The sequence below is a fragment of the Panthera leo genome, chromosome D4 (assembly GCF_018350215.1).
Source record: "Panthera leo isolate Ple1 chromosome D4, P.leo_Ple1_pat1.1, whole genome shotgun sequence".
NCBI lineage: Eukaryota > Metazoa > Chordata > Mammalia > Carnivora > Felidae > Panthera > Panthera leo.
In genome coordinates, this window is record NC_056691.1 from 8,771,269 (window position 1) to 8,793,961 (window position 22,693).

A 22,693-nucleotide genomic window follows, 5' to 3' on the forward strand; every position below is an offset into this window, starting at 1 on the left:
TCAGGAATAGAATTCTGTGATTGCATGCAACACCCAGTGCTCATCCCAACAGTGCCCTCTTTTAATTTATTTTTGAGAGAGAGAGAGTGAGACACAGAGAGAGTGAGACAGAGAGAGGGAGGCAGAGAGAAAGGGAGACAGAGGACCCAAAGTGGTCTCTGTGCTCACAGCAGAGGGCCTGATGTGGGACTCATACTCAGGAACCATGAGATCATGACCTGAGCTAAAGTTGGATGCTCAATGAACTGAGCCACCCAGGCATCCCTGTTCTCTATCTTTAAGAGTCTCTTGTGGTGGAATTTAAGAAACAAAACAGATGAACATACAGGAAGGGGGAAGAAAAGAGATAAGGAAACCACAGGAGAATCCTAGGTGAGTTTCAACACAAACCACTTAGATGATGGGGGTAAGGTATCAAAATGATTTTTACTTGTCTGTCAAGACCAGTCTTGTCCTGCCACCCCAGGGGGCTTCCTCCTTTAGGCCACAAAGCATCTGTTCTGTCACGCACAGGGAGGCCTAATATTCCCTGGTAAGAGTAGCTTTGATTTTCATTTCTTTCATGGGAGGAGTGGGAAGGGGGAGTTGGAGAAGGTGAGGCTTTTGCTTCTTGTGGTGAGACACTAACTGTACTTCTAAGTATGGCAAGGAAGGTGACATCTTCCATCCTTTGAGGACGTTTTCCAGAAAGGGGCGACGAAGCCATCTTCAGTGATTGAGTTGCAAAAAAGGAGAAAGACGTGAGGAAAAGCTTTTTTTTGTTTAAGTTCTGTAGGAAAAAAGGAAAGGCTTATGACAGTTATTTCAAAAAATAAACTTTTATTTAAGTTACATGTACAGTTTATTAATAAAAGAAAGATGTTTATCTACAGGTCAGCAGGACTGGATGTGTTCCCAACACGAGACTCTAGGAGTTGAGGATCCTGAGCGTTAGAACGTCATCATACGCTCTGGACTCCTGAGGCATTACATGCTCTTAAATCGCATTTTGGTATCGAGTGACATTTTAGAAGGGGCAAGACCGTTTTTTCAAAGCCAGTCATTTTATTTTTCCCCCCAAAGAATTCTTTCCCCCAGTGCGTGTGTATAAACTGAGATAAAACCCAGGTGTCGGGTGGATTCCAGAATACCTAAGACCCATCAGTCAGTTGAGTTGACCCAAGTTATTGTCCTTCCTCTCTGCTTGGGCATGTCTTTCCTTAGGAGAACCTTACAGTGTATGACAGGGGGTAGTACAGCTTGTTGGCTCCAGTATCTGTCTACACAGGAGGGATGTTGCATGCCCAGCGCTTCCTTCAGAGAATCTTTACCTTTCACGTTGCAATCCAGTAACCTGCTGCTACTTGATATAGACAGCCAAGGAAAATAATGCTGGGACTTCTGGCATCTTGGCTCACAGCATGTAACTGACAATATTCTTCTGTGCTGACCTGAGGGACCGCTAGTTTTCTACTTCCGGCATGCCCGCATATTGGACGCCAGCCACGAAGGGCATCTGAGACACCTAGGAAACTGCTCAAGGACCCCTAACATCGGTAGTTAAGGGGACTCTGCAACCGTGTGGAGTGACATCCATCTTAACCTTGACACAGCTCTGCCTCCTTTTCTGAGAGGGGAATGGCAGTAAGCATGTAGAGTTTGGAATCTGCTGTTATCAGTGGCCCCAGTTTTCCCATCTATAAAATGCAGACATTGACCTACCCAGGTCCCATAAAATCACATAAAATACATAAAGATCACATAAAATACATGCCAGCATCGATCTAGCATATTCTTAAGCATACGGTAAGAAGTGAAGGGAGATTCAAAGTGTGTGAGCTGCCATCCAAACACTGTGCAGGCCACCAAAAACTCGTTTCCATGTCCCAGGCAGTAAAGCCAAAAGGTCGAGGCAGAGATACGCCAGCTCCGTTTCTAGGATTCAAATCACGTAAGCCTTGAAGACTTTGTAACTGTATAAAGGTGATACCACCACCTGTGTCTCATCAGACAAGTGTCGCGGGAAACAGTTGGGACAAGGTCTCGTGCATGTTAGGCTCAGTAATGAGTCAAGTTACTGTCACTCTCACCGGTAAAGTCACTTAGCACTTTCTAGATGGTGCCACAACGAATAAATGGAGGCATAGCATCGAGAGCGATCTCCAGCGGGAACGCTCGCCTTACACCCGCTACGTGCCAGGCACTGTGCTGAGCCCTTCTGTGGACTCTCACTTGACCCTCACCATGGCACAGCAACACAGTCCGCACCACGTCCACCTCGAGAAGGGCTTAGCAGCTTGCCCAAACGACCACATCAAGACCGACACCACCATCAGTGCTTGTGAACCTCCTTGCTGCCAATCTGTGACTTTCTCCTTAAGCAAAGTGAAGAGCAAACTCTGGACGCTCTGCTCCCCTGCAGAGCCCATGACCCACCTACACCCTACCCTATCTTGGGCTTCCTTCTGAGATCATCGCTAGTAGGTTTACAGGGAGACTGTCAGTCGGTGGTCCCCCTTGGTTCCTGTTTCTTGAATAAGCCAGGCTCAGAAATGCTCAATGGATTTGGGAGACACAGTAGAGATGAGACACTCCTGTCATCTGTTCTTTAATAGCTTATCTGCAGACCCCCCCAGGATTCATGCATAGGACCTCACTGCTAACTCGTGTTCAGCTTTTGATCTGTGAAAGCAGACAAGGATGATGTACATAGAAGGCTTTACTCCCCCTCGCATGAAACCGTTTTGACTTGGAAAAGTTCCATGCTTGACTTGAGAGAAATAAGTCCCCAAAATGCCATTGTAGAATCTTGAGATTCATGTCTCCTATATTTGGAAACAAGGTATCTTTGGAGACTGTTTCTACTTCTACATATTCCTGAACCTCCACAGTTTAGGCCCATGATGTGGCTGAGACATTGATCATATAATTCCCAGTTTTTCCAAAGAGTCAGGCTGGTTGCTTAATTGTGAAACCGTGGAGCTCAAACTCCATGATCAGGACGAGCAGGTTGTGTTCTAAATTCTCGAACGTAAGTTATCACAGCAAAAGTGAATAAGCCATTTGCAAGTTTCCCTCCCACTAAAATCAGGGATTCTAGCTTCCATTTGGGTTCAAAAGAATAAACCTCTTCACTAGGTAAGAATTTTAGAAAATTCCTCTAGTTAGACTAATGAGATGGAACACTCCACCAGGATCTTTTGCTTTGGGGGGTGAAGAGAGTTAAAAGGTATACTTCAGTGAGGTCTCCCATTTCTAAGCATTAAACTGAAGAGTTAGTCCTTTTCAATGCCCTATAGTTTTGCTATTTAAAGCCCGTCTTCTCATTTTTTGAGAAGGGCTATCTGACTTCCAAAGATACAAGGAACAGAAGTAAGTGCCAAAGTCGAAGTCTCTCTCTCTCTTTTTTTTTTTTTTTTGCCTTGTGTTCATCAAGAATAGAACACTGGAGGCTTGAAGATGATGCCATGGCTTTAAAATAGCTGTAAGAATGTCTTAAGGGGGTTGTTTGAACAACTGGGGGTACTTGCTTGCCAAACAGACAGCTTACAAAGGCCACTTAAAAATTTGGACTCAGGGACGCAGCTGGATTTCTTTACCAGGGGCCACAAATGTATTTACTCATTGTTTACCCGTCTTTGCAGCAAGTCCTAAAGTCTCCGGAGGACCCACTTTCAGTGACTGTGTATGACTCACTTGATTCCAAGCATCTTCCATCATTGTTTGATAAGTTTCATATTTTACCTCTTAACTAATTCTTGCCTTGTCTAGTAAACTCTCTGGACATAGCAAACTTAGGCCAATATGTTTCATGTAGGACTTTTATAGCTCTTATTTGGATACTGAAGCCCAAGGCTCTCGTTCTTCATAAAGTGTCATTGCGTGCTGAATTGACAAGCCATATTAACTATTCTTAATACATAATTACTTCATATCTTCAGCACTTGAGTTAGAGTTTCTGTCCTTGGCTACTTACAGGGGGTAGGGCAAGGTAAAAGATGGAGGTTGGAGACTCTTAGAAGGTTGGAGACTGGGACCTTGAACCTAAAAGAATACAGGTGGGACTGGAATGTAAGAGGAGATGATGGAGAATAATGCTTGATTTTATTCTTAAAAACTATGGCTTTGGGCCTTAAAGTTGATGAGCACTACACAGTCCTCGTAATGGGGGAAAACACTGGTATCTTCAAGCTTCCCAGGAGGGAACTTTGTGTTGCTCCAATTAAAAAAAATAAATCAGTGGGTTTTGTAGCATAGGGTCAAAGTACCAGGCAACCAAAGGGCCTTCAGAGTTCAGATACGATGAATGCTAACCTACTTATCACATGGGCACTTCAGATACCCTATGTCGGCAGGCCACATCCTCTTTAGTGTAGTGACTATTTGAAGAGGAAGTAACAGGTGGACAGCTGAAGAATCCTGCCTTCACGGCTACAGCCTCTTCCTTCTATATTCCGGAATTGCACACCCCCCAACAAAAGCCCATGCCTTTCACCTTGATCTATCTGACCAAAATCACAACAGGTATCTGTTAAACAATATGGCAGAAGCAACTTCATGTTGGATTGTTGATCTCTGCCTAAGCCACAACCGAGGTGTCAGCTGCCTCACTTATATTCCACGTGCAAGTGGAATGGGAGTCACCCACCGATCTGTCATCCACTTATCTCAAAATACCTCTTCATCCTCTTGCTCCCGCATTGGTCATTTAATCCCAAAAGGAATCCTGCCTTCTGCAGCAGACTCCGCACCTCATTTTGGAATTAGAGCATCTTCCCAGGAATTCACGCCTCCTATCTTCCCTTGCTTGCCCACATCCTGAGACTTGAGAGAAACGAGGCAATGGCCAACCTGATGGAAAACTTATTAAAGCCCCGTGCTTTTTCTTCTACCCAAATTCCTTATTTGCCCTTCATACTAAAAATGTCAGACATTTTCCATAGAAGGAATCCATGCCAGCCAGACTCAAAAATTACAAGGACTGCAGGTCATCCATGAAGTCACATTGGAACAGTGGTTTTTCAAATGTTAGCTTACATCACAATCACCTGAAGGGCTTGTGGAAACATATTCCTGGACCCCACCCCCAGAGTTTCTCATTCGGCAGGTCTGGGAAGGGACCGGAGAACTTGCATTTTTAACACGTTCTCAGAGGATGGGGATGTTAACCCCACTGAGAACCACTACCTTAGAGTTCAAGAATGGCACTGAATGTTACCGCTCCAGCCCTCTTCATGGAAGACTGTGTACACGTATAAAAGCAGAACATACTTAGCTCAAGGACAAGAAGCACTCATCCTGGAGCTACATATAATGATAGGACACGGAAAACAGAGACTTAAGCATGAAGAAGCAGAATTGCCAGAAATCTTAGTACAGGTTTCTAGATCAGGGAACAAATGAATGAGAAAAGGAACTTCCCCCTGAACAAGAGGAATCCTAGGTATAGGCTAAGTCAGCTTCTTTTACAAAATAAATAATTGGGGAACAAATATTAAGTGGTACCTTGTTCTCTTGGTACTTGGTTGTAAGAGAAAGTAGCCAAATTACAGGCTTAGTTATGCAACATCAAGGTCTGTATCACGTAGCTTCTATAGTTCATTAGAACGCTTGATTCTACTCAGGCTGTTTATAGAAGTTTATCCTAGAGGAATAGGCACAAACCGTGGGTAAGCTGCTTGGTTTAATTGTTTTAGCACTTGAAAAAAAAATGTACAGTAGTTTGAACACTCAGTCTTTGCAAGCCTCCACTGAGGTCCAAGGTTTCATTCATACGTACAAAATTAGTTTACAAATTTTTTGGCAATTTCATCTTAGTAACCCGTTTTATCCTATTGCCATTGTCCCAACCGTTGAAAAAGTTTACAATAATTTACATAGAAATATTTTCAAAGTGCTTAAGAATAGTGATTGTTTTCTGGGATATTTACAGATGGCCTATACAATGTATGTACAGGTGGTCTACACTATAGCACAAGTGTCATTGCTGGAATATGGCTTTCTAGGGAAAGTGCATATTTGGCCAGATGTGGCAATACTGTCTAGAAGTTCAAGGGTTAGATACTTGGTAACCACATCCAAAGCTGAAGTAGAATGTGGGCAGGGATATTTACAAAAGTCATATAAAAACGGTCAAGTAGACAAGCTTGATCCATGTAAAGATATCTTGATGTTCTTCCAGACTGGAGGAAGAAAGACTTCAGGTGTTGGCTCGGTTACCATTCCGAAGTGGGGGGAGGGTATTGGTCTAGACCTCAAAGGTCAAGACTCGTCTCAGAAGTCAAGCTAGATCATCATCTGTGCTTACAACTGATATCTGTGGAAGAGAAAGAGTACAGAATGAGCTTGGTGGTCACTCACTGGTAGTAACTCCAGTCTCTGAAATGGACCTTGCTTTTGGGCTGGTCATTCAGAGACCAAAGAGGCATCGAAGGAAGTCAGATCTCAAAAAAGTATTGAGTTGTGTCCTTGATGCATTTTAACTTGAATCCATTGGTATCTACTTGGTAGACAGAGAAAACAGTGGAACTGATGCTGCCATTCTACTTAATGATCTTAAGTAGAACAGGGAAAAGACACATGTGTGCCATCAATTGACCACCATTCTTTGTTTTGCCCAAGAGCTTGAGAGAGGGAGTGCTGAGTACTTGTTTGGTTCACACTCTTCCCTAAGTGAAGGCCAAATACTCCAGTTGTGTTTCAACTGAAGAACAAGCAGCTGACTCTGCTGCTGAAAGGAAGCTAGCTATAGTAGGTGGGATAGGCCACTTCCAAGCATTTGGTATTGGTGGCTAAACGAATCTCGCTTAATACACTGACTTTAAGCCAACTCCCCTATATAGGACGTGCTAATTTTTAAGTGTCCAGTAGACAGCGGCCTTAACAGTTCAAATTGGAGCCACTTGGTTCATATAAGTTGGTACATACATTTTCCATAACCAAGAAATATCTCCAATAGTACAGTGATGACCTTAGATCGACTTACTTGTTCTATATGGGGCAGATGCTTAGCAACTGACTGGCATGTGCTCTAACAGGCTAGACTGTCTACTCTCCGGTTGGTAGATGTATTTGGTGGCTCTGTGATCCCAATGGCTCTTTCCAGCCCAAGCAGCCATAGCTTGAGTCAGCCGTCTCCTTTCCAGAAAGTCCTACAGCAAGCCATGGTGTATCAAGACACAAAGCTGACTTACTGCTGGGTACGTGTGTCCAACAGAAGCACTGTGTCTGCCAATGTCTATTGACAAGTCCTCTTCGGTAGTCTTCAAGTACACAGGATTGTCAAAGTTCATGCTTTTCATGTTCTTGTGCTGCCAATTCCGCCACATCAAATAGCCACCCACCGCTGCCATTGCCAAGAGCACTGAAAAAAGTGAGAAGGTGACTAGGCAGCCTCTAGTCTCAAAACGTCCAAAAAAAAAGGGTCATGTTCAGGGATCGGTGATAGGTGACATGAATACAAATTTTAGGTTTTAGGAAGTTGGCATGGCTAAATGGTGGAAGATAAATGGGTCAGGAGCTTGAAACAAGTTCAGACCAGCGGTTAAGTGTCACTCTGTGGACGGGTGCTAAGCTCCACACAGCCATGTGGGCGAGTGTGGAGTCCTGGGCCCCTTCCCGGGCCAACTGAATTAAAATTGCACAAGTTTCTGGAGGGCTTTCCAAGTGTTCCCCCACGCGTGTTAGCTAGGCTTGGAATCCAGTATTTGAGGATAAAGTGACCCTTTTAGCCCAGTGCTTTAGAATCCTCATGCCCAAAAATTGCTCTAGAAGTTCTTTCCCCGGAGTTTAATAATTCTTAACCATTTTTAATTTACCCTGTACAAGTCCTCCAACTCCTCAGGAAGGCAATAAAGTATCTGTATGTCACCCATGTGTGACGCATCATATACATTTCAAAGAGGGGAAGAGACCTGTGTTCTTTACCTAAAGGGACGTGTTGTGAAAGGGGAAGAGCCAGACTAACAACTGTGAGGTAGAGAGCAATGAGCACCATTCATGGAATAGCTGAGAATTTACCACTGTGAGTCACTGTGCTAAGTATACCATCGAAGAGAAAGGTATGGACTCCGTGTGCCATGCTGGGGACAGAGTGAATGCGGTCAAGGTCACAAGTACTGTGACCATGGGAGAGGGGTCTCTAGATGGATGAGAAATGTCCATCTGGTTGGTGGTGAACAAATTCATCAGACCCAGGTACGTAGGGAATGGACTTACAGAGAGGAAGGATGGCCCAGGCAGCAGAAGTGCCTTTCGGAGGAATGGTGACCTCCGTTACCGCTGTGGTCACATTGATCCCTACGGGAGAATAAAAGGAATCGGTTTAGATGGACCTGAATTCAGACTTAGAAATGTATCCATCTGGCGGAGCACCTCATACCCGGTGCTCGTTACTGATGTTTAGTATCTACTGCTTTGTATACCAGGAGCAACTGGTCTACAAGTATTTGAGAGGCACGTACTAGAACAGCTATTTCACTAACAGTTTGCTAACAGAAATCTTAATAAGTCAGAACAGGCTAAGAATTGCAGGCTCTAAGTCTTTGGAGTTCAAATGCATGTTACCAATCAGGGGCAGAATGAGTAGTTACAGGCTGCATTAATTACATAAGCAATAAATACAGGGAGTGTGGCTGTTAGTTGAGATTCACGGTTGACAGTACTGGCCCAGTACCTCCAGGAGCTAGTCCACTAGTTGGCGAACTTTCTATTGTGTCGAAACCCTTTGTCTCTCTGTAAGTCACAGTGGTTGCAGTACCTGAATTACAAAGACCAAGAACCTGGTTAATGCCAAGGTTCCAGAGTGGCTAGCTGTTTCGTCCAGATAAATCATGAGAATGGTTATTTAACACCACGGGAGACAGACAAATCGCTGCTGAGCTAAAGTTGCACGGCCAAGGCTGAAAGAAAGTCTTCATGCAAAACCAAAGACACGTAAGACTTGGGACAGAACAGTCAGCATTTGGAATTTGACAATTCTAGAAGATGCACAGCCACACTTACCCCTGTCAGCACCGTCCTGGAAGTTACAAGAAACGCTCTCAAAACCAGATTAGCAAACGTACTATTCTTACTGTCAGATTGCCTTGCAATGACTTTCTTAGTAAACTGACCTAATCTCTGCAGGAACTCCTTAGCAAGCTAATAAAAGCCTCACACTGCGAATTCCTTGCTCACAAGAAGTGACTTTAATTTGCCACGCAATCTAAAGCTAAGGACAAAAGAAGAAAGTCAAGTTTAAATGTGAGTAGAAGATGGCATCGCCCACTGGGGCCGTAAGGGTTCCTGTAATGATGGCCTCTTGGGAGGAAAATATTAAGACTCGGTTTAGTTATCTGCAAGTTGGCTAGCTCAGTGCTGTTACGGGCCTCACTGGTACAAATCAGTATAGTTGCACTCACTCTTGAGTCAGCTACAGACTCGCCTGATGCTGACGTGAGTTAGAAGTCAGTTCTGAAGTACAGACATGAAACCCTGGCATGCAAGTGGCAGATACATTCCCAAATCTATTCCAAGAATCAGAACAGAATTCTTTAAAAATCCAGGCTGGTTTTATGGCTAGTGTCTTATTCTGTTGCCTACTGTTGTGTCCCGTGGGTGGTTGTAAAGGAAAAAGCCTTACTGTGGCACTCCCGGCCGTTTTCCTCTAGATTGTACCCATTGGGACAGGAACAGGTATACTTTGGAGAGTGATCGTTAATTTGTGGTGCTGGCAGACACAGGTATTCACATCCTCCATTCTCCATGTCTTCTTCACACCAATTTTTACCTATTGAGAAATAAAAGTCCTTTAAAATAGGTATTCTGGTGCCTGCTATACATGGAGCCCTGTTCTAGATGCTGAAGACATGAGCCCTTGTCCCCAAGGAGATGAAACTTGTCTATCTGTCAAACCTTGGAGCTCAACCAGTACAGTGAAGAAAAAATATAAGGGTACAGGAAGCATGCTCTAAGGATACCACAGATCCAAAGAAACTTGTTGGAAGTCGCATAAGGATTATGCCTTGAACAGGTGGGTGGTGAGGGAGCAGGCGGGGGAAGGAGGTACCCACTACTGGTCCAAAGCTTATAGTGAAGACTCAAGGGAAGGAGATTAGCATGTTATCCTTGGTCTTTGCTTTGCCTTGCTCCCACAAAGTGGAAGGAGCCCAGCTACAGGGAGGTCTAAGGCTTTCTGTTACATAGAACCAGTCAAGTATTTTGAGCAGGAGATAGTATGAACAGATGTGGTTGAGGATCTACATAGAAGATGTGTCATGATGGGGAGGCAGAGAAAGTTTCTGGCATAAAGCTACATTTGATGATAGTACAATCATCTTAGTATAAGAGATTGACGGCCAAAAGTTATGGAAAGCCTGAAATAAAAGACTGAACGCTGAGGGTTGGAAGGGAACACATGAGTTGAAGTTCTACAGCTCTTGAAGAAGTCAGAAATTTTAAAAACATCAGCTTTGAAGTGTTTGAAGTGAGGGGAAGGAAGGGAAATTTTCCATTGTAGAGCAAGTTGAGTTGCTAAAGAGTTACCGATACCCAAGCAGGTACTACGTCATGCTGCTGTCCTCACAGTGGCCTTGCCGGGCCGTGCTCATCCACATTACCTGATGGCTGTACGAGTTCATGATAGACAATGATGTCTTGGGCATCATTAAGGTTGTTAACGAGAGTGGCCAGCTCTGATCCAGTGAATTTATTGGCCCCATAGACTGCTTCATTTTCCCCATCGATCCAGTAGACACGATCCTAAAACAGAACACCCAAACGAGCATGTGTACCTGGGATTAACACAAGTCATTTATCTGAAGTCATCATCATTTACTTGCAATTTAATGGACCAAATTTACTGAACACTGGTCTGGGACACTGGATGTCCCAGACTATAAAAGATGCAAGTTGAGGTTTCTTAAAGTGCCGTAAGAAATCAGCATAGAACTTGTCCCATGTTGTAAGTGTCCAGCCCCCTCTTCCCGCGTGCCTGTTCTTTCTCCCCCAGGACGCTACAGTAACTCAGAGGTACACACTTAGACATGAGGCACACATCTCACCTCAAATATGGTTAGTGCGAGAGGATGAGCTAGGAACTCCAGAGACTTGAGGACAATCCTACGATCTTGGCCATTCAAGTCCACGCTGGACAACATGTGCAGCTTGGAGTCGAGCCAATAGAGACGGCTCTTTATAAGGTCTGGGGAAGAAAAGAATTGTCAAGGCATGATACGCTGTCACGGCTCTGGCTTCCATTGAAAGTATCCAAAAAGTCCAACATTCTACACTCATGGGTTCCTTCTCCAGCCCAGTTTCGTAAGGGGGTCCCACAAACCTTGTGAAGCAGCTGGCAGAATCTGGACACATATTCATTCTGGGAGACTAAGGGAGTGCCTAAGGTTCTCCAAGGAGCTGCCTTGAGAAATGTTACATTATATAGAAGTATTAAGCTAGCGTGTTGTTCTGCCCCTACGGGATGAGAGTTTCCAAGGCCCAAGTTCAGGCTTCCCTGAATTCATGTCACCTATTGGGTCCAAATGGACATAAAAGCTAGCGGTGGTGCAGCAAGTAATTTGTTAAGTCCACTGTCCCACTTGAATTGCTCAGTTACTCTCTTCCAAAAGTCCTGCTACGAAGGGAACCATAGAGAACTGTCTGCCATAGTGCAGAATAAACTGTAGAGAGAAGCGAAAACTGCAGAATTGGCGGTCAAGGAAGGAAGAACATACGTACCAAGGGTAATTCCATTAGGCCATTGGATGTCCACTGTCACCAGAGGCCGTCTATCAAATCCATTCATGCCCGCTTTTTCTATTTTAGCGGGTTCTCCCCAGTCTGACCAGTAAACAAAGCTGGGAAGAGTTAAATGAGATAAGCCTCAGCAGTGTGGAAGGCATAAACTCATAGTTTGCGACACACATTTAAAGAATGAATAGAAAACTCGAGAGATGATCAGTGACAATTCAGGGTCTAAATTATGTTCTGGGGAAACAAAAGTGCACACTGAGAATCTACAAGCTCATTATGGACTATATTAATCTATATAAGTGTGGCACTTATATTTCAACCCCAAGTCACAGGTTAGGTCTTTCTTTTCCAAAAGGCCAACTCTTTCAGAGGACCCAAAAACAAATACATGCTAAGTTTTAGGGTAGGGGCTGGCTGATTATGTTCTAGTGAGGATTCATGGGGGTCAACAGTGGGTACTACAGGCTCAGTCAACTTTCCCAGCTGCTTCCCTATATTATTTAGTGGCAATTTAGGGACATGTCTCCGTGAAGTGTTGCTAGACGGGTCCATTTATCTCCCCCGGACTCTCAGACAACTTGGACATGTAGATGAAAGCTTTGAGGTATTGTGGTTACCACAATCCCCCGACTCGTGCTGGTACTTGGGTTTGCTCATTGGGAGCTAACGTAACAAAGAATTCAGACAAAAATTAAAAATCACTCAGAAAGAAGGTGGGTGGCCACAAGGGCTCAGGTACAGCTTTTGGTGCATGTCACAGCAGACCTGTTGTTTCATTCATGTCAAGCAGCGGTCATACAGCCAGGGAGGGCCTGTAGCACAGTCCACCGTGGCATCGCCGACATCTTGAACTGGATAACTGTTTGTTGTGGGGAGCTGAGTCTACGGCCACACCACCCTGAACGTGCCCCACCTCGTCTGTTATGGAGAGCTGATAAGTCTTGGGATTTCAGTACTATTTCAGCCACGGGGATAGCTCCTGGCATACACAGATAGCATCCAAAAGGCTGTAAGATGAAAAGCAGACTACAAACCCAGACAGTGGGTCCACAGCTATGGAGGCAGGCTCCCGCAAGTCAGAGTTAAACAGGAACTTCCTCTTGGCTCCATCTAGGGTAGCTACTGAAATAGTCTTAGAAGCCGCATCCGTCCAGTAGATGGTCTTGTACACCCAATCAACAGCAATGGCTGCAGGATTATAGACATTGTCGATCATTTTAACATGTCTACCAACCTTGTCATCAATTGAGGCACTGAAACAGAATAGGTCACAAGAAATTTAAGAGTTTGACACCATCAGAGCCTGGAGAATGGACTTTCTGTTTACAAAATGGTCAACAGCTTTGTTCAGAAGAAACTCTAGTAACACCACAGCTCACCACTCAGATTATTTCACTATGCCTCTTACTGGTCCTACACAATACTGTCCATTATTTAGTTGCTGTTACATATTCGATATGCAAGAATGACCCATTTCTAAGTGAAGCTATTTGTTTCAGGAGCCATCGTCTGCGTTTCTATAGTTGGGGTTAAGAAAAAGCTGTCACTACCATTTCTAGCTTATAGCAGCTATGAACAGTTGTCAGTTAACTAGAGAGAAGGGTGAAAATAGGAAAGGTTAAGATGTGCTTTGTGATAATCCTATAGCTATAGCCACCTTGTACTTGACAGATGATTGTTAATTTCTAAGGAGGAACTGATAGTCATATAATAGTTGGAGAATCAATGAGCGTTCAGATGTAAGAGTCCCAGCTCATGAGATACTAGATTGGAGCTACAAATTCCTCCAAACCTTCCCAAAGACCAAGTGACAAGGACTTGATGTCGAGACACCATGCACAGAACTGAAGTTACCTGAAGATGGCCTTTTGGCTTAGATCAGCCCAGAACAGCTTCTGAGCAGCGATATCCACATCCAGAGCCACTGTGTTTCTTAGCTGTTCAACTAGTTGGATGTATTCTTTCCTCTCCAAGCCAATCTTCCGGATGTCTCTTCGATTAGTGAAGATCAGACTTGGTTCTTTGCCTGCGAGAGAGGAGTCAGGTTTATTTGGTTTTGCTGTAAGAAGGCAAGGTCCTTCTGAGTCAGCTTCTCCTGGAGGAGGAGCACTTGTAAAGTAAAGGCAATGCTAAACACCCGAGGAATATTCTTGCTGCACTCCGTGTTCCCTGGGACTGCAACTACTTCCCACCATCAAAAAAGGCCGTCCTGGGGTCACAGCACTCAATGGGAGGGTGGCTGATGGGTAAGTTACTTACTGGGATTGCGCTCAAGTCTGGGAAGCAGAGAGTAAGCAAACCTGGGAGGTGTTCATGGTGTCAGACGCAAAAGAAACTGACTAAGGCAGGTGTCTGGGGAAACGATAGTCTGTTTAACCTATGATACTACACTGTGAGTCAGTAGCACGGTTCCCAAGTACAGATAGTCCCCAGCTTAGGACTTTTTAACCTTACGATGGTACAAAAGGGGTTTGCGTTCTGTAGAAACCACACTTCGAATTCAGAGTTTGGATCTTTTCTCGGGGCCAGGGATAGGTGCTACCAACCTCTCTTGGGATGTTTTCTTATGATACTGCACAGGAGCTCGGGGTCAGCCCTGCGATTACACGAGTGACCAACTGATCCACCAACACCCATCTGTACCCATAAAACCATTCTGCTTTTCACTTTGAGTACAGTACTCAATACGTGACAGGAGCTACTCGATACTTGATGATAATACAGGCTTTGTGTTAGATGATGTTGCCTAACAATAAGCTAATGGAAGCGTTCTGAGCACATTTACGGTGGGCTTGGTGAAGCCATGCGACTTGGCAGGTTAGGTATGTTAAATGCGTTTTCGACTTAGGATATTTTCAGCCTACAATGGGTTTATTGGATTGTGACGTCATCGTAAGTCAAGGAAGAGCTGCACTGTTTTAATTCCATATTGAGTTGACTCTTGGAGTCACTGGCTCTAGCTTTCGTAAGCACTTGCTACTAAGGTACCAGAGCAACACGAGCCCAAGTCCATTTACCTACTGCCTTGCACACGCCAGTGGCAAGATCCATCTGATATCCTCGACTACATTCACACTTGTAACCGCCTTTTAGGTTGATACAAATTTGGCTGCAGATTCCCGGGTTTTGGCATTCGTCAATGTCTAGGAGGGAAATTAGAATCAGTCTTGCTGTGCCTAGATGCTACAGAGATACACAGTCTTTTCCAAGCCCCTCCCCCACCGCCATCCCCCCTGACCCCGGCCAGGGCTCAGGCTCCCTCCCTGACTCACCTCCACAGATTTTCTTATCTATCAGTTCAAACCCAGCTGCACAGTCACACGCGTACCCTATAACAAGGTCCTTGCAGATGTGAGAACAGCCACCGTTATTAACCAGGCATTCATTGACATCTGAAATAAAAAGAGACTAGAGTTACTCAGCACCTTACTCCAAATTGGTGTCTGCCCTGATGAACATTCAACCTTGGGGCTTTTTGTGATAAGGTATCTAGTTAGTCTGGCCCAACCCAAGATTTTCCTCCTCAGATCTAATAATCTGTCTTCAAGGTATGCATCTTGGAGGGTTTTGGTGGATAGAAAACCCATCTCCTTGGCAAGTTACTAGTTGGCTAAGTAGTACTTAGCCAATTTCCCTGTTGTTGATCTGTGATTTATAAGGAGGTAAGACTGTGTACCAGTTTGTCACTGCTTCGACTTCTAAGGCATAAAAATGCCACTCTGGAGCCCAACAACTGAAGTCGGTTCACTACAAGTGGTTTAAGCAGGCACTGGACGCATCTGTGTGGCATTAACTGTGGGCCACGTCATTGACCTTCCCCACCCTGTACTCAGGCCGCCGGGGTCCACTTACGGCATTCTTTGAGGGGCTCGTCACTCCAGTCCCTGCAGTCCTGCTCCTGGTTACATACTTTACCGATATCTATGCATTCCCCGCTTCTGCACTTGAACTTGCCAGGGCCCAAGCACTGATTGACTACAGAGAGAAACACAAAAGTGAGATTCCATGGTGGGGCCGCTCACAGCAATCCTGCGACTCACCCCCAGGACGCGAGACCCTTACCGTTTTTGCAGTTGACTTCATCAGAGCCGTCCACGCAGTCTCGGATGCCATTGCACTGCCTGCTGCCGTGGATGCAGCTTCCGTCCTCACACTCAAACTGGTCAGGGCGGCAGGTTCGCGAAGCTGCAGTGGGGGGAGGCAAGACCATGGGATGGTCGGCCAAGCCGTCCCAGCTGACGCATGGAGAGGGAGGGGGAGGAAGGGAAGGAGGGGGAGGAGGGGAACAGGCCCTACTGATAAGAAGGCTACGTACGACAGTTGACCTCGTCGCTGCCGTCTTTGCAGTCCGGGTCCCCGTCACACCGCCACTTCTTGTGGATGCACTCGCCCGAGCCGCACTGCGTCTCGCTGGCGGGGCACTTGGTGTGCATCCGCGGCTGGCGGCCGCACTGCTCCAGGGACTCGTCGGATTGGTCGGAGCAGTCGGCGTCGTCGTCACACACCCAGCTGAGGGGGATGCACGAGGACGTGCTGCACTGGAACTCGTGGGCGCCGCACGTCGGGGGCGCGCAGTCCAGCTCGTCGCTGCCGTCGCTGCAGTCGTCCTGGCCGTTGCACACGAAATTCCTGGAGATGCAGCGGCCGCTGGAGCACGTGAACTCATCGGGGCCACACGTGATGTTGCCTGCGGAGAGACAGCGGGCTCTGCTGAGCACGTGTCCCGCGCGTGCCTTCCAGACTCTGGTCCCACAATGTAGCATGCGGGATCTCAGATCACGAGCCCTAGCTTTCCAGCTTCACTAAAAAGCTAACGTGGATCTCTATCAATATCCAAATTCGTGGAGTATCTAGCAAGCCGTCCCGGTATGTACAAGAGGCAGGGACTCTTGAATAAGAACAGAAATAAAGGACCAAGAAAAGAGTTGAAGACTCTCAACTTAATTGGAGAGGAGAACCACAATCTATCGGTAACTTAAAGCGACGGATAACTTGAACGAGAAAGGGGCAGTTCACTTTGAAAGGCAAAGACTCAGTTATCTCTCAATGGATAGACCACGGATCGGATTGTTAGCTAAAACTATTGTGTACCAGGTATACAGGCAAGACACTCGTAATAAGCATTATGACACTGTCACCAAAAAGAAGTCATCATGTTATACTACCATGCATGGTTCCTCCTCTGCTGGTCCTTCAAATGAGGATCCGGAATCACAGGTCTTAAATATTTTCAAGTGTTAGAAAGTCATTGCCAGGGCTAGAATCTCAATCTAGCAGCCCGCTAGGCTGATAACGATAAGCCAGGCAGACTAGCCAGTTTGTGCTTGGATTCAGATTCCTGCTGAATGAATCAAGGTCACAGTTTGGTGGTAATTAGGGTAGAAACCACGACTCTCTTGGGAAGCAAAGTCTAGATTAAAGAGGGAAACTCTGGGCAGCTCCCGGGCTTACCAAGCCATAAAAGCTCCACTCTAAGATTGAACACCAAAACTCACTGGACTAGGTGCGGTGATATTGACCTTGGAAGTCGACTCGTACACACGCAAGATGGACGTTTCGACCGCAAACACCCTCGGCTCACTTACTCTGCTGCATCAGGAGGCCCGTGCCCGTCAGACCTGGGAGGTGCAGCTTTCTGGGCCCTATAAAAGGGCGGTAGCTTGAAAGAGTGCTCAGAGCAGTGTTTGTTCAACCTAGGTATTTTCCCAGGGCCTGGCCTGAGACATGTGGCACTTTATTACATATTTTCCAGGAACAGACACGTGAAAGCATAGGAAACCGAGCTCGTTTTTACAGGCAGGGACCGTGAGAAGAGACAAAAGTACCATCGGTGGAATGGAGTTTTCTTTGGGCATGTGCTGGCAAGATGTGAACGAACGTTTGTGCACCAAGTTACCCTTGGGAAAGGTTGAGCTAGAATCTAGCTTGGGCGTGGGGGGCTACGAAAGGCTTGTATGATGTTCACGTAATTTATTCCAATCAGCAGACCCACTGGAGACCGAGGAATAAGCTTTCTGGCCCTAGACCCCTCCTCGTTTCATCGAGCCCCAGTGAGGAAGGCCCACGACTTCCTGTCCTGACGGAGACTGGAGCCCAACGCACGATTCTGTGGCTTCACTGAGCTGCTTCTAAACGCCAGTGCCCTGAATGACTTACCTGCTTCTCGCTATCTGCCTAGAAGAAACCCCGAAGCAAGCCGTGGTCAGTTACCATGGGAACGTGTGGCCGAGTTTCAGGGCAGTGAGGAAAGCCAAGGAGTCGAGCAGAGAGTGAGATCACGGAAAAGCGCGTCAACGGAGCTGTTCTCTTCACGCTCCGGGGAGCTTCCCTGCCCACCCTTGAGAAAAGGGGTCTCTGGGATACAAGCCACTCCACACTGGTCTTCTTACCACAGTTCTCTTCATCTTCTCCACTGTCACAATCGTGTTCACCATCACATCTCCAGGACACGGGGATACACTGAGTGGAGCGGGCGCCACAGCTGATTTCATTAATGCGGCATGTTCTCATATCTGTTGACGATATACAGTCTCAAAAGAGCCTCCAAACTCATCAGGGCAAAGCTGCTGTTCCTGTGCTGCCTGTGAGTGGTCACACCTGCACCTCAGCGGCCTGGCCGGCGGATGCGATCGGACCTACCGTGGCGGAAGCCTGGGGCGGCTCGGGAGCCCTGCCAACCTGTGCCACCTGGCAGTGCACCTGAGAGCCTGGACCGTGTTACTCCTTCAGGGTTCCATGGCGCGCTCAGTCCTGGCTTTTGTTTTACTTGGCATGGTTAGGCTTACTGGCCGGCCTGCTCCTTGACCTTTTTTTTTTTTTTTTTTTTTATATCGGATATCAGATAAGGTCACCCGATGCCAACTTCATTAAAGGCTGGAAGGTCTAACACCTGTGAAGTCTTCCTTTGACTAGATTCCTTTATAGGCTTCTTCACAACCTACTTTAGACTGGCAAAACGGGGACGGCTCCTGAAGGTTGACCTCACCGGGCCATCCTCAGGGCCAGGTCTTTGTGGAACCTGTCTTTACCTGTGGGGACTTACCTGCCTTGACCAATGTTCTGATCGCTCCCCTTATTTCTTGCCTAGAAAACTGAGATGGACACATTTAGCTTCCTTTCTGCTTCACTGTGTTTTGTAAATCCTATTCCAGACCTAAACTTCGCTCCTATTGGGACTGCGTATTCAGTGCTTTCACAGGTCTCTCCTGCTTTGAAATGAACGCCAAGACATGCTTCACCACGACAGTCAAAGGATCCCAATTTATCTGTCCCAAATCCTCCTCTTCTGTGATGTCACAGACCATTTCCTGAATATCAGCCTAAGGACACAGATAGACCTTTGAATACCTATGAGGTTTCTCTTATTTAAGAACAAGCTGTAAGCTTTACCCTACTTCAATAACCTTAGGTGACAAGTTTGTTAAAAATCACGACGTCCCCCTATATTTAGCCACCTTACCCCATCAGTAATTGATTTTTTTTTCCAATCGCCTAAGCTGTGCAGCTAAAAGCTTATCCTTGGCGCAAGTGGTCCCTCATATAGCTCAGCTTCCAGGACCACAGTACCATCTGCTCGGAGTCCTAATTACCAAACATTTGCAATCTATGCACCTAGTCAAGGAGTTCTTCATCAAATCTGCTGGCTTCCGTCGTAAATATTCAATAGTGAAGTTACCCAAGAGGACGTGAGTCTTGTTAGACTAGGGAGAACATTCTTTAAAGGACACGGATCGACTGCTCGTGACTCGACTGACCTTGGAGTCAAAGGGCCTACACATCACGGTCGGCAAAGGGAAACTACAACCAAGTTTCAGATGAAACCATACTTGGAGCTCTGAGACACAAACAGCCTGGAAACGTTAAGGTCCAAAGCAGTCACTCACGGCACTGTTCGGGGCTTTCGTCAGAGCCGTCTTCACAATCGGGATCTCCATCACACTGCCACCGGCTGGGGACACATTGGCCATTGTTGCAAACAAAGTCCGACTCGGCACATGTCTTCTTCACTACAAAAGTGTATTTGCAGGGTTAAAGTCGAAGTCACCCAAGAGCTTATATTCCCATGGGGGGTAAAAATGAATGCTGGTACGCTGGCTTCTAACAATAAGGCTGAGTCAATTGGCTCTCAACTGACAGTGTCCAGGAGAACACTAGAAAAACCTATTTTCACTTTTCCAGAGGAGAAAGGGGCCCACATGAGAGAGCTGGAGGGGACAGAAGTCACGGTAAGGTTGCTCATTACCTGACAGCTCAGGGATACCTCCTAATGAACTTCTTGCAAGTTTCATATTGTTGAGTGTAAGTCATAGTTTCATGCTTTTATGCATTTCTTCCAAGTCATTCAAATAACCTCCTAAGGTTTAAAAGCCAAACATTCCATCCTATGACTGGATCACAGTACAATTGTTCTAGGGGCTTCTCTAAACAGCCCACGGGTTTAGTGTAGAGTTGGGACCCGCTTCAGGACTGAATACTGTCACTCCTACAGGTCTGTTGGGGTAGAGGAACCCGCCCAGTAAGAAACAGAGAAAGCTTAAACACGAGGACAAAAGAAGTCACATTTAGAGTCCTGGAGACAGACTAACATCGACTGACTGAAAGTCACCGAAGCCGCTGTGGAAGCTACCAGTCTCTTTGAGGCCTAGAGTGAAAGTCACCTATAACAAGGTATCACGTGTGCTGTGAATTCCTACTAGGGCAGGACTTTTCTCCTAGAATTTTGGTGACTCAGGTTGTTGTCCAAATAAGGAAAATCTCAGGAGGAAGGGGACACTGTTAAATACCAGGAAGATAAGCATAAACCTGGACTCTCTTAAACCAGCCGGGTGGCTTGGTCACCTTCTCCACAAGGGAGTCAGAGAGAAAGAAGGAATCTCAATAAGCAGCCACACAGGGTGTTCTAGGCTCATCCTTCCCAGGCTGTGTTGTTCTTCTCTCATGTGCCTATACTTTCTACCTAAATTTCCAGTTTAAGATCTTCTTCTCTAACGAATATTCTGTACTGGTAAATCAGCGTAAACCCAATTAATTTGCTAAAAACTTGAAAGGGACTGCTTCAGGTCCAGGGTTTGAGCTGCATACAACTTGCAGGGTGTAGGGGACGCTAAAGTACAGGGCCGCTCTCGTTTCGCCTCAGACACCGTGCGGCAGGGGAAATCGTGACTACGGTCAATTCCGAGAACTCACATTGTGGTGATGAATCATGATGATCTGAAAAGGATTATTCATCTCCTTGAATTGTGTAGCCAAGGAAACAAGAAAAGCCACATTGGCTCTTGGATTCGCACCTGTTTGTAAAATCCCTGAAATACTCAAACCCCAGTATTAACGGTGAAGGCCATATCCAGGGCCCATGTGCTCCCGCGCGTGTAGGAAGGTGCTAGAACGTCCGTAGAGCTGCTTGCTGCAATTCGACCTGTGATGGTCCTCAGGAAGAGGAGGCAGGAAATGGCTTTAAGGAGACCACACTGGTTTGAAGACAGATTAAAATGGTACAGGGATGGGCAAGAGGGGCAACTCTGCAAAGTGTGACGGCAAAAGATAAACAGGGACAGACAAATTGCTTGAGTTTGTCTCTCTCCATTCTGAACACAGTCTGGGAGGGTCAAGAAAGGCTGTTGGAATGGGACCTGAAGAGGTGGATAGAGATTCAGGTGTGCCACCGGGAAGGAGGGCTACCTGTTTCCTCCTCGGAGAGCTGAAGTTACTGATTAATCAGATCAGCCCAACACTTGTAAAACAATGAGTTACTGGGACCCATGGAAGCACCTGGCTTCTGGAGTCTCCGCTTCAACTGACTGAAAATGCTGGTCGACACGTGGAAAGAAACAGCCCTGCTGAAATTGCAACCAAGTTCAGCATCAAGAGGCTGGATAGGAAGAATACTACAAGGCTTTCTGAGTTTTAAGCATTTCTGCTGCCTTTTTCTTCCAGGGAGGAAGATCTCAAAACAAGCATTCAGAGCTTCCCTGAGCAGGGCTCCCATGTGCCTTCTCTACCTTCAGAACCACGAGGCAGAGACCAATTCTGGCCAAGGATATATTTAATTTTTGCCACCTCATGTGAATGTGAGTGATAACTACATCTACCTCCTCAAATCTTCCCAATCTTCCTGCTGTGTGTCTGGAAGTTATTGATTGAGGTGGAGACTATTTTTAGGAAAAGCCAGTGGTGACCCCTAAGAGGCCCCAGGCTAGGTGCTACCAACTTAGATGGTAAAAGGAGGCTTCTGGAAAGAACAATGAAAGACAAAGAACAATGGGTCTTGCCAAATATACATTTGGGAATGCAGGAAGAATTGTTACTTTCCAAAAGAAGAGTTGCCAAGAGTGAGTCCTTGCAGGGAGATACTTCGTGAAGGATTTATATCACCTACGTAACCTAGCAGTGGCAAGAACTCCATGTCTTGTAGGATAGACTAAAATCCCAGTGTTACGGTGTAAATAGAGGCACATTGACGCCAGGAAGATTCTTGGTCCTGAGACTGGAGATGAGTTTCTTTCCTGAGACTAGAAAGGACTTTCTGTTGTTTCCAAATGAGCTGCAAGTCCCTATTTCGATGTATAAACACCTATGCTATTGCTCGGCGAGCTCAAGCATAAGATCGTCTGCCATGATGCTTAGGCTATGCCATTTTTGTAATGATGCATGAAAAGCAGAGAAAGGCATAACGAGATGGCAATTGATGCAGTCTACATTTGGCTTCTATTTTTCTTGTGTGTTTCTAATTTGTACAGCGGACATGTGTATATAACATCTTTTAAGAGGCAAATGACAGTGTTGTCCCCGGCATTCGTACACAACATCGTTTCAGGATTTTTACACCACAGAACAGAGGGATCAAAAAGCAAACTGGGGCATATATTCAGGGTACCTCCGTGCCACCTTGATATGTATTTCTCCGCTGTGGTGGCTCAACACGAGGGTACACAGATTGCATAGGGGCATTTCTCACAATGATCTTTGGATAGATGCTGATCAATGC

At 45.9% G+C, this 22,693-nt stretch overlaps 1 protein-coding gene and 1 long non-coding RNA gene across 3 annotated transcripts in view; one reads left to right on the forward strand and one right to left on the reverse strand.

The window, feature by feature from the left end:
• LOC122204987 overlaps positions 1-22,693 on the forward strand; it is a 95,855-nt gene that overhangs the window by 7,531 nt on the left and 65,631 nt on the right. The window lies entirely within an intron of this gene.
• VLDLR (very low density lipoprotein receptor) overlaps positions 5,303-22,693 on the reverse strand; it is a 30,659-nt gene continuing 13,268 nt past the window's right edge. The window contains exons 4-20 of one of the 2 annotated variants that reach the window (XM_042912913.1): positions 19,593-19,715; positions 18,099-18,221; positions 16,025-16,396; positions 15,772-15,894; positions 15,562-15,684; positions 14,982-15,101; positions 14,727-14,852; positions 13,564-13,735; positions 12,744-12,962; positions 11,695-11,813; positions 11,022-11,161; positions 10,578-10,719; positions 9,602-9,748; positions 8,654-8,737; positions 8,197-8,277; positions 7,173-7,342; positions 5,303-6,295 (exon numbers count right to left, since the gene is read on the reverse strand). In XM_042912913.1, the coding sequence (XP_042768847.1) occupies positions 6,260-6,295; positions 7,173-7,342; positions 8,197-8,277; positions 8,654-8,737; positions 9,602-9,748; positions 10,578-10,719; positions 11,022-11,161; positions 11,695-11,813; positions 12,744-12,962; positions 13,564-13,735; positions 14,727-14,852; positions 14,982-15,101; positions 15,562-15,684; positions 15,772-15,894; positions 16,025-16,396; positions 18,099-18,221; positions 19,593-19,715 (2,420 nt within the window). In that variant the 3' untranslated portion in view covers positions 5,303-6,259. The remainder of the gene's footprint in view (positions 6,296-7,172; positions 7,343-8,196; positions 8,278-8,653; positions 8,738-9,601; positions 9,749-10,577; positions 10,720-11,021; positions 11,162-11,694; positions 11,814-12,743; positions 12,963-13,563; positions 13,736-14,726; positions 14,853-14,981; positions 15,102-15,561; positions 15,685-15,771; positions 15,895-16,024; positions 16,397-18,098; positions 18,222-19,592; positions 19,716-22,693) is intronic. The other variant, XM_042912914.1, reaches the window with a different exon arrangement.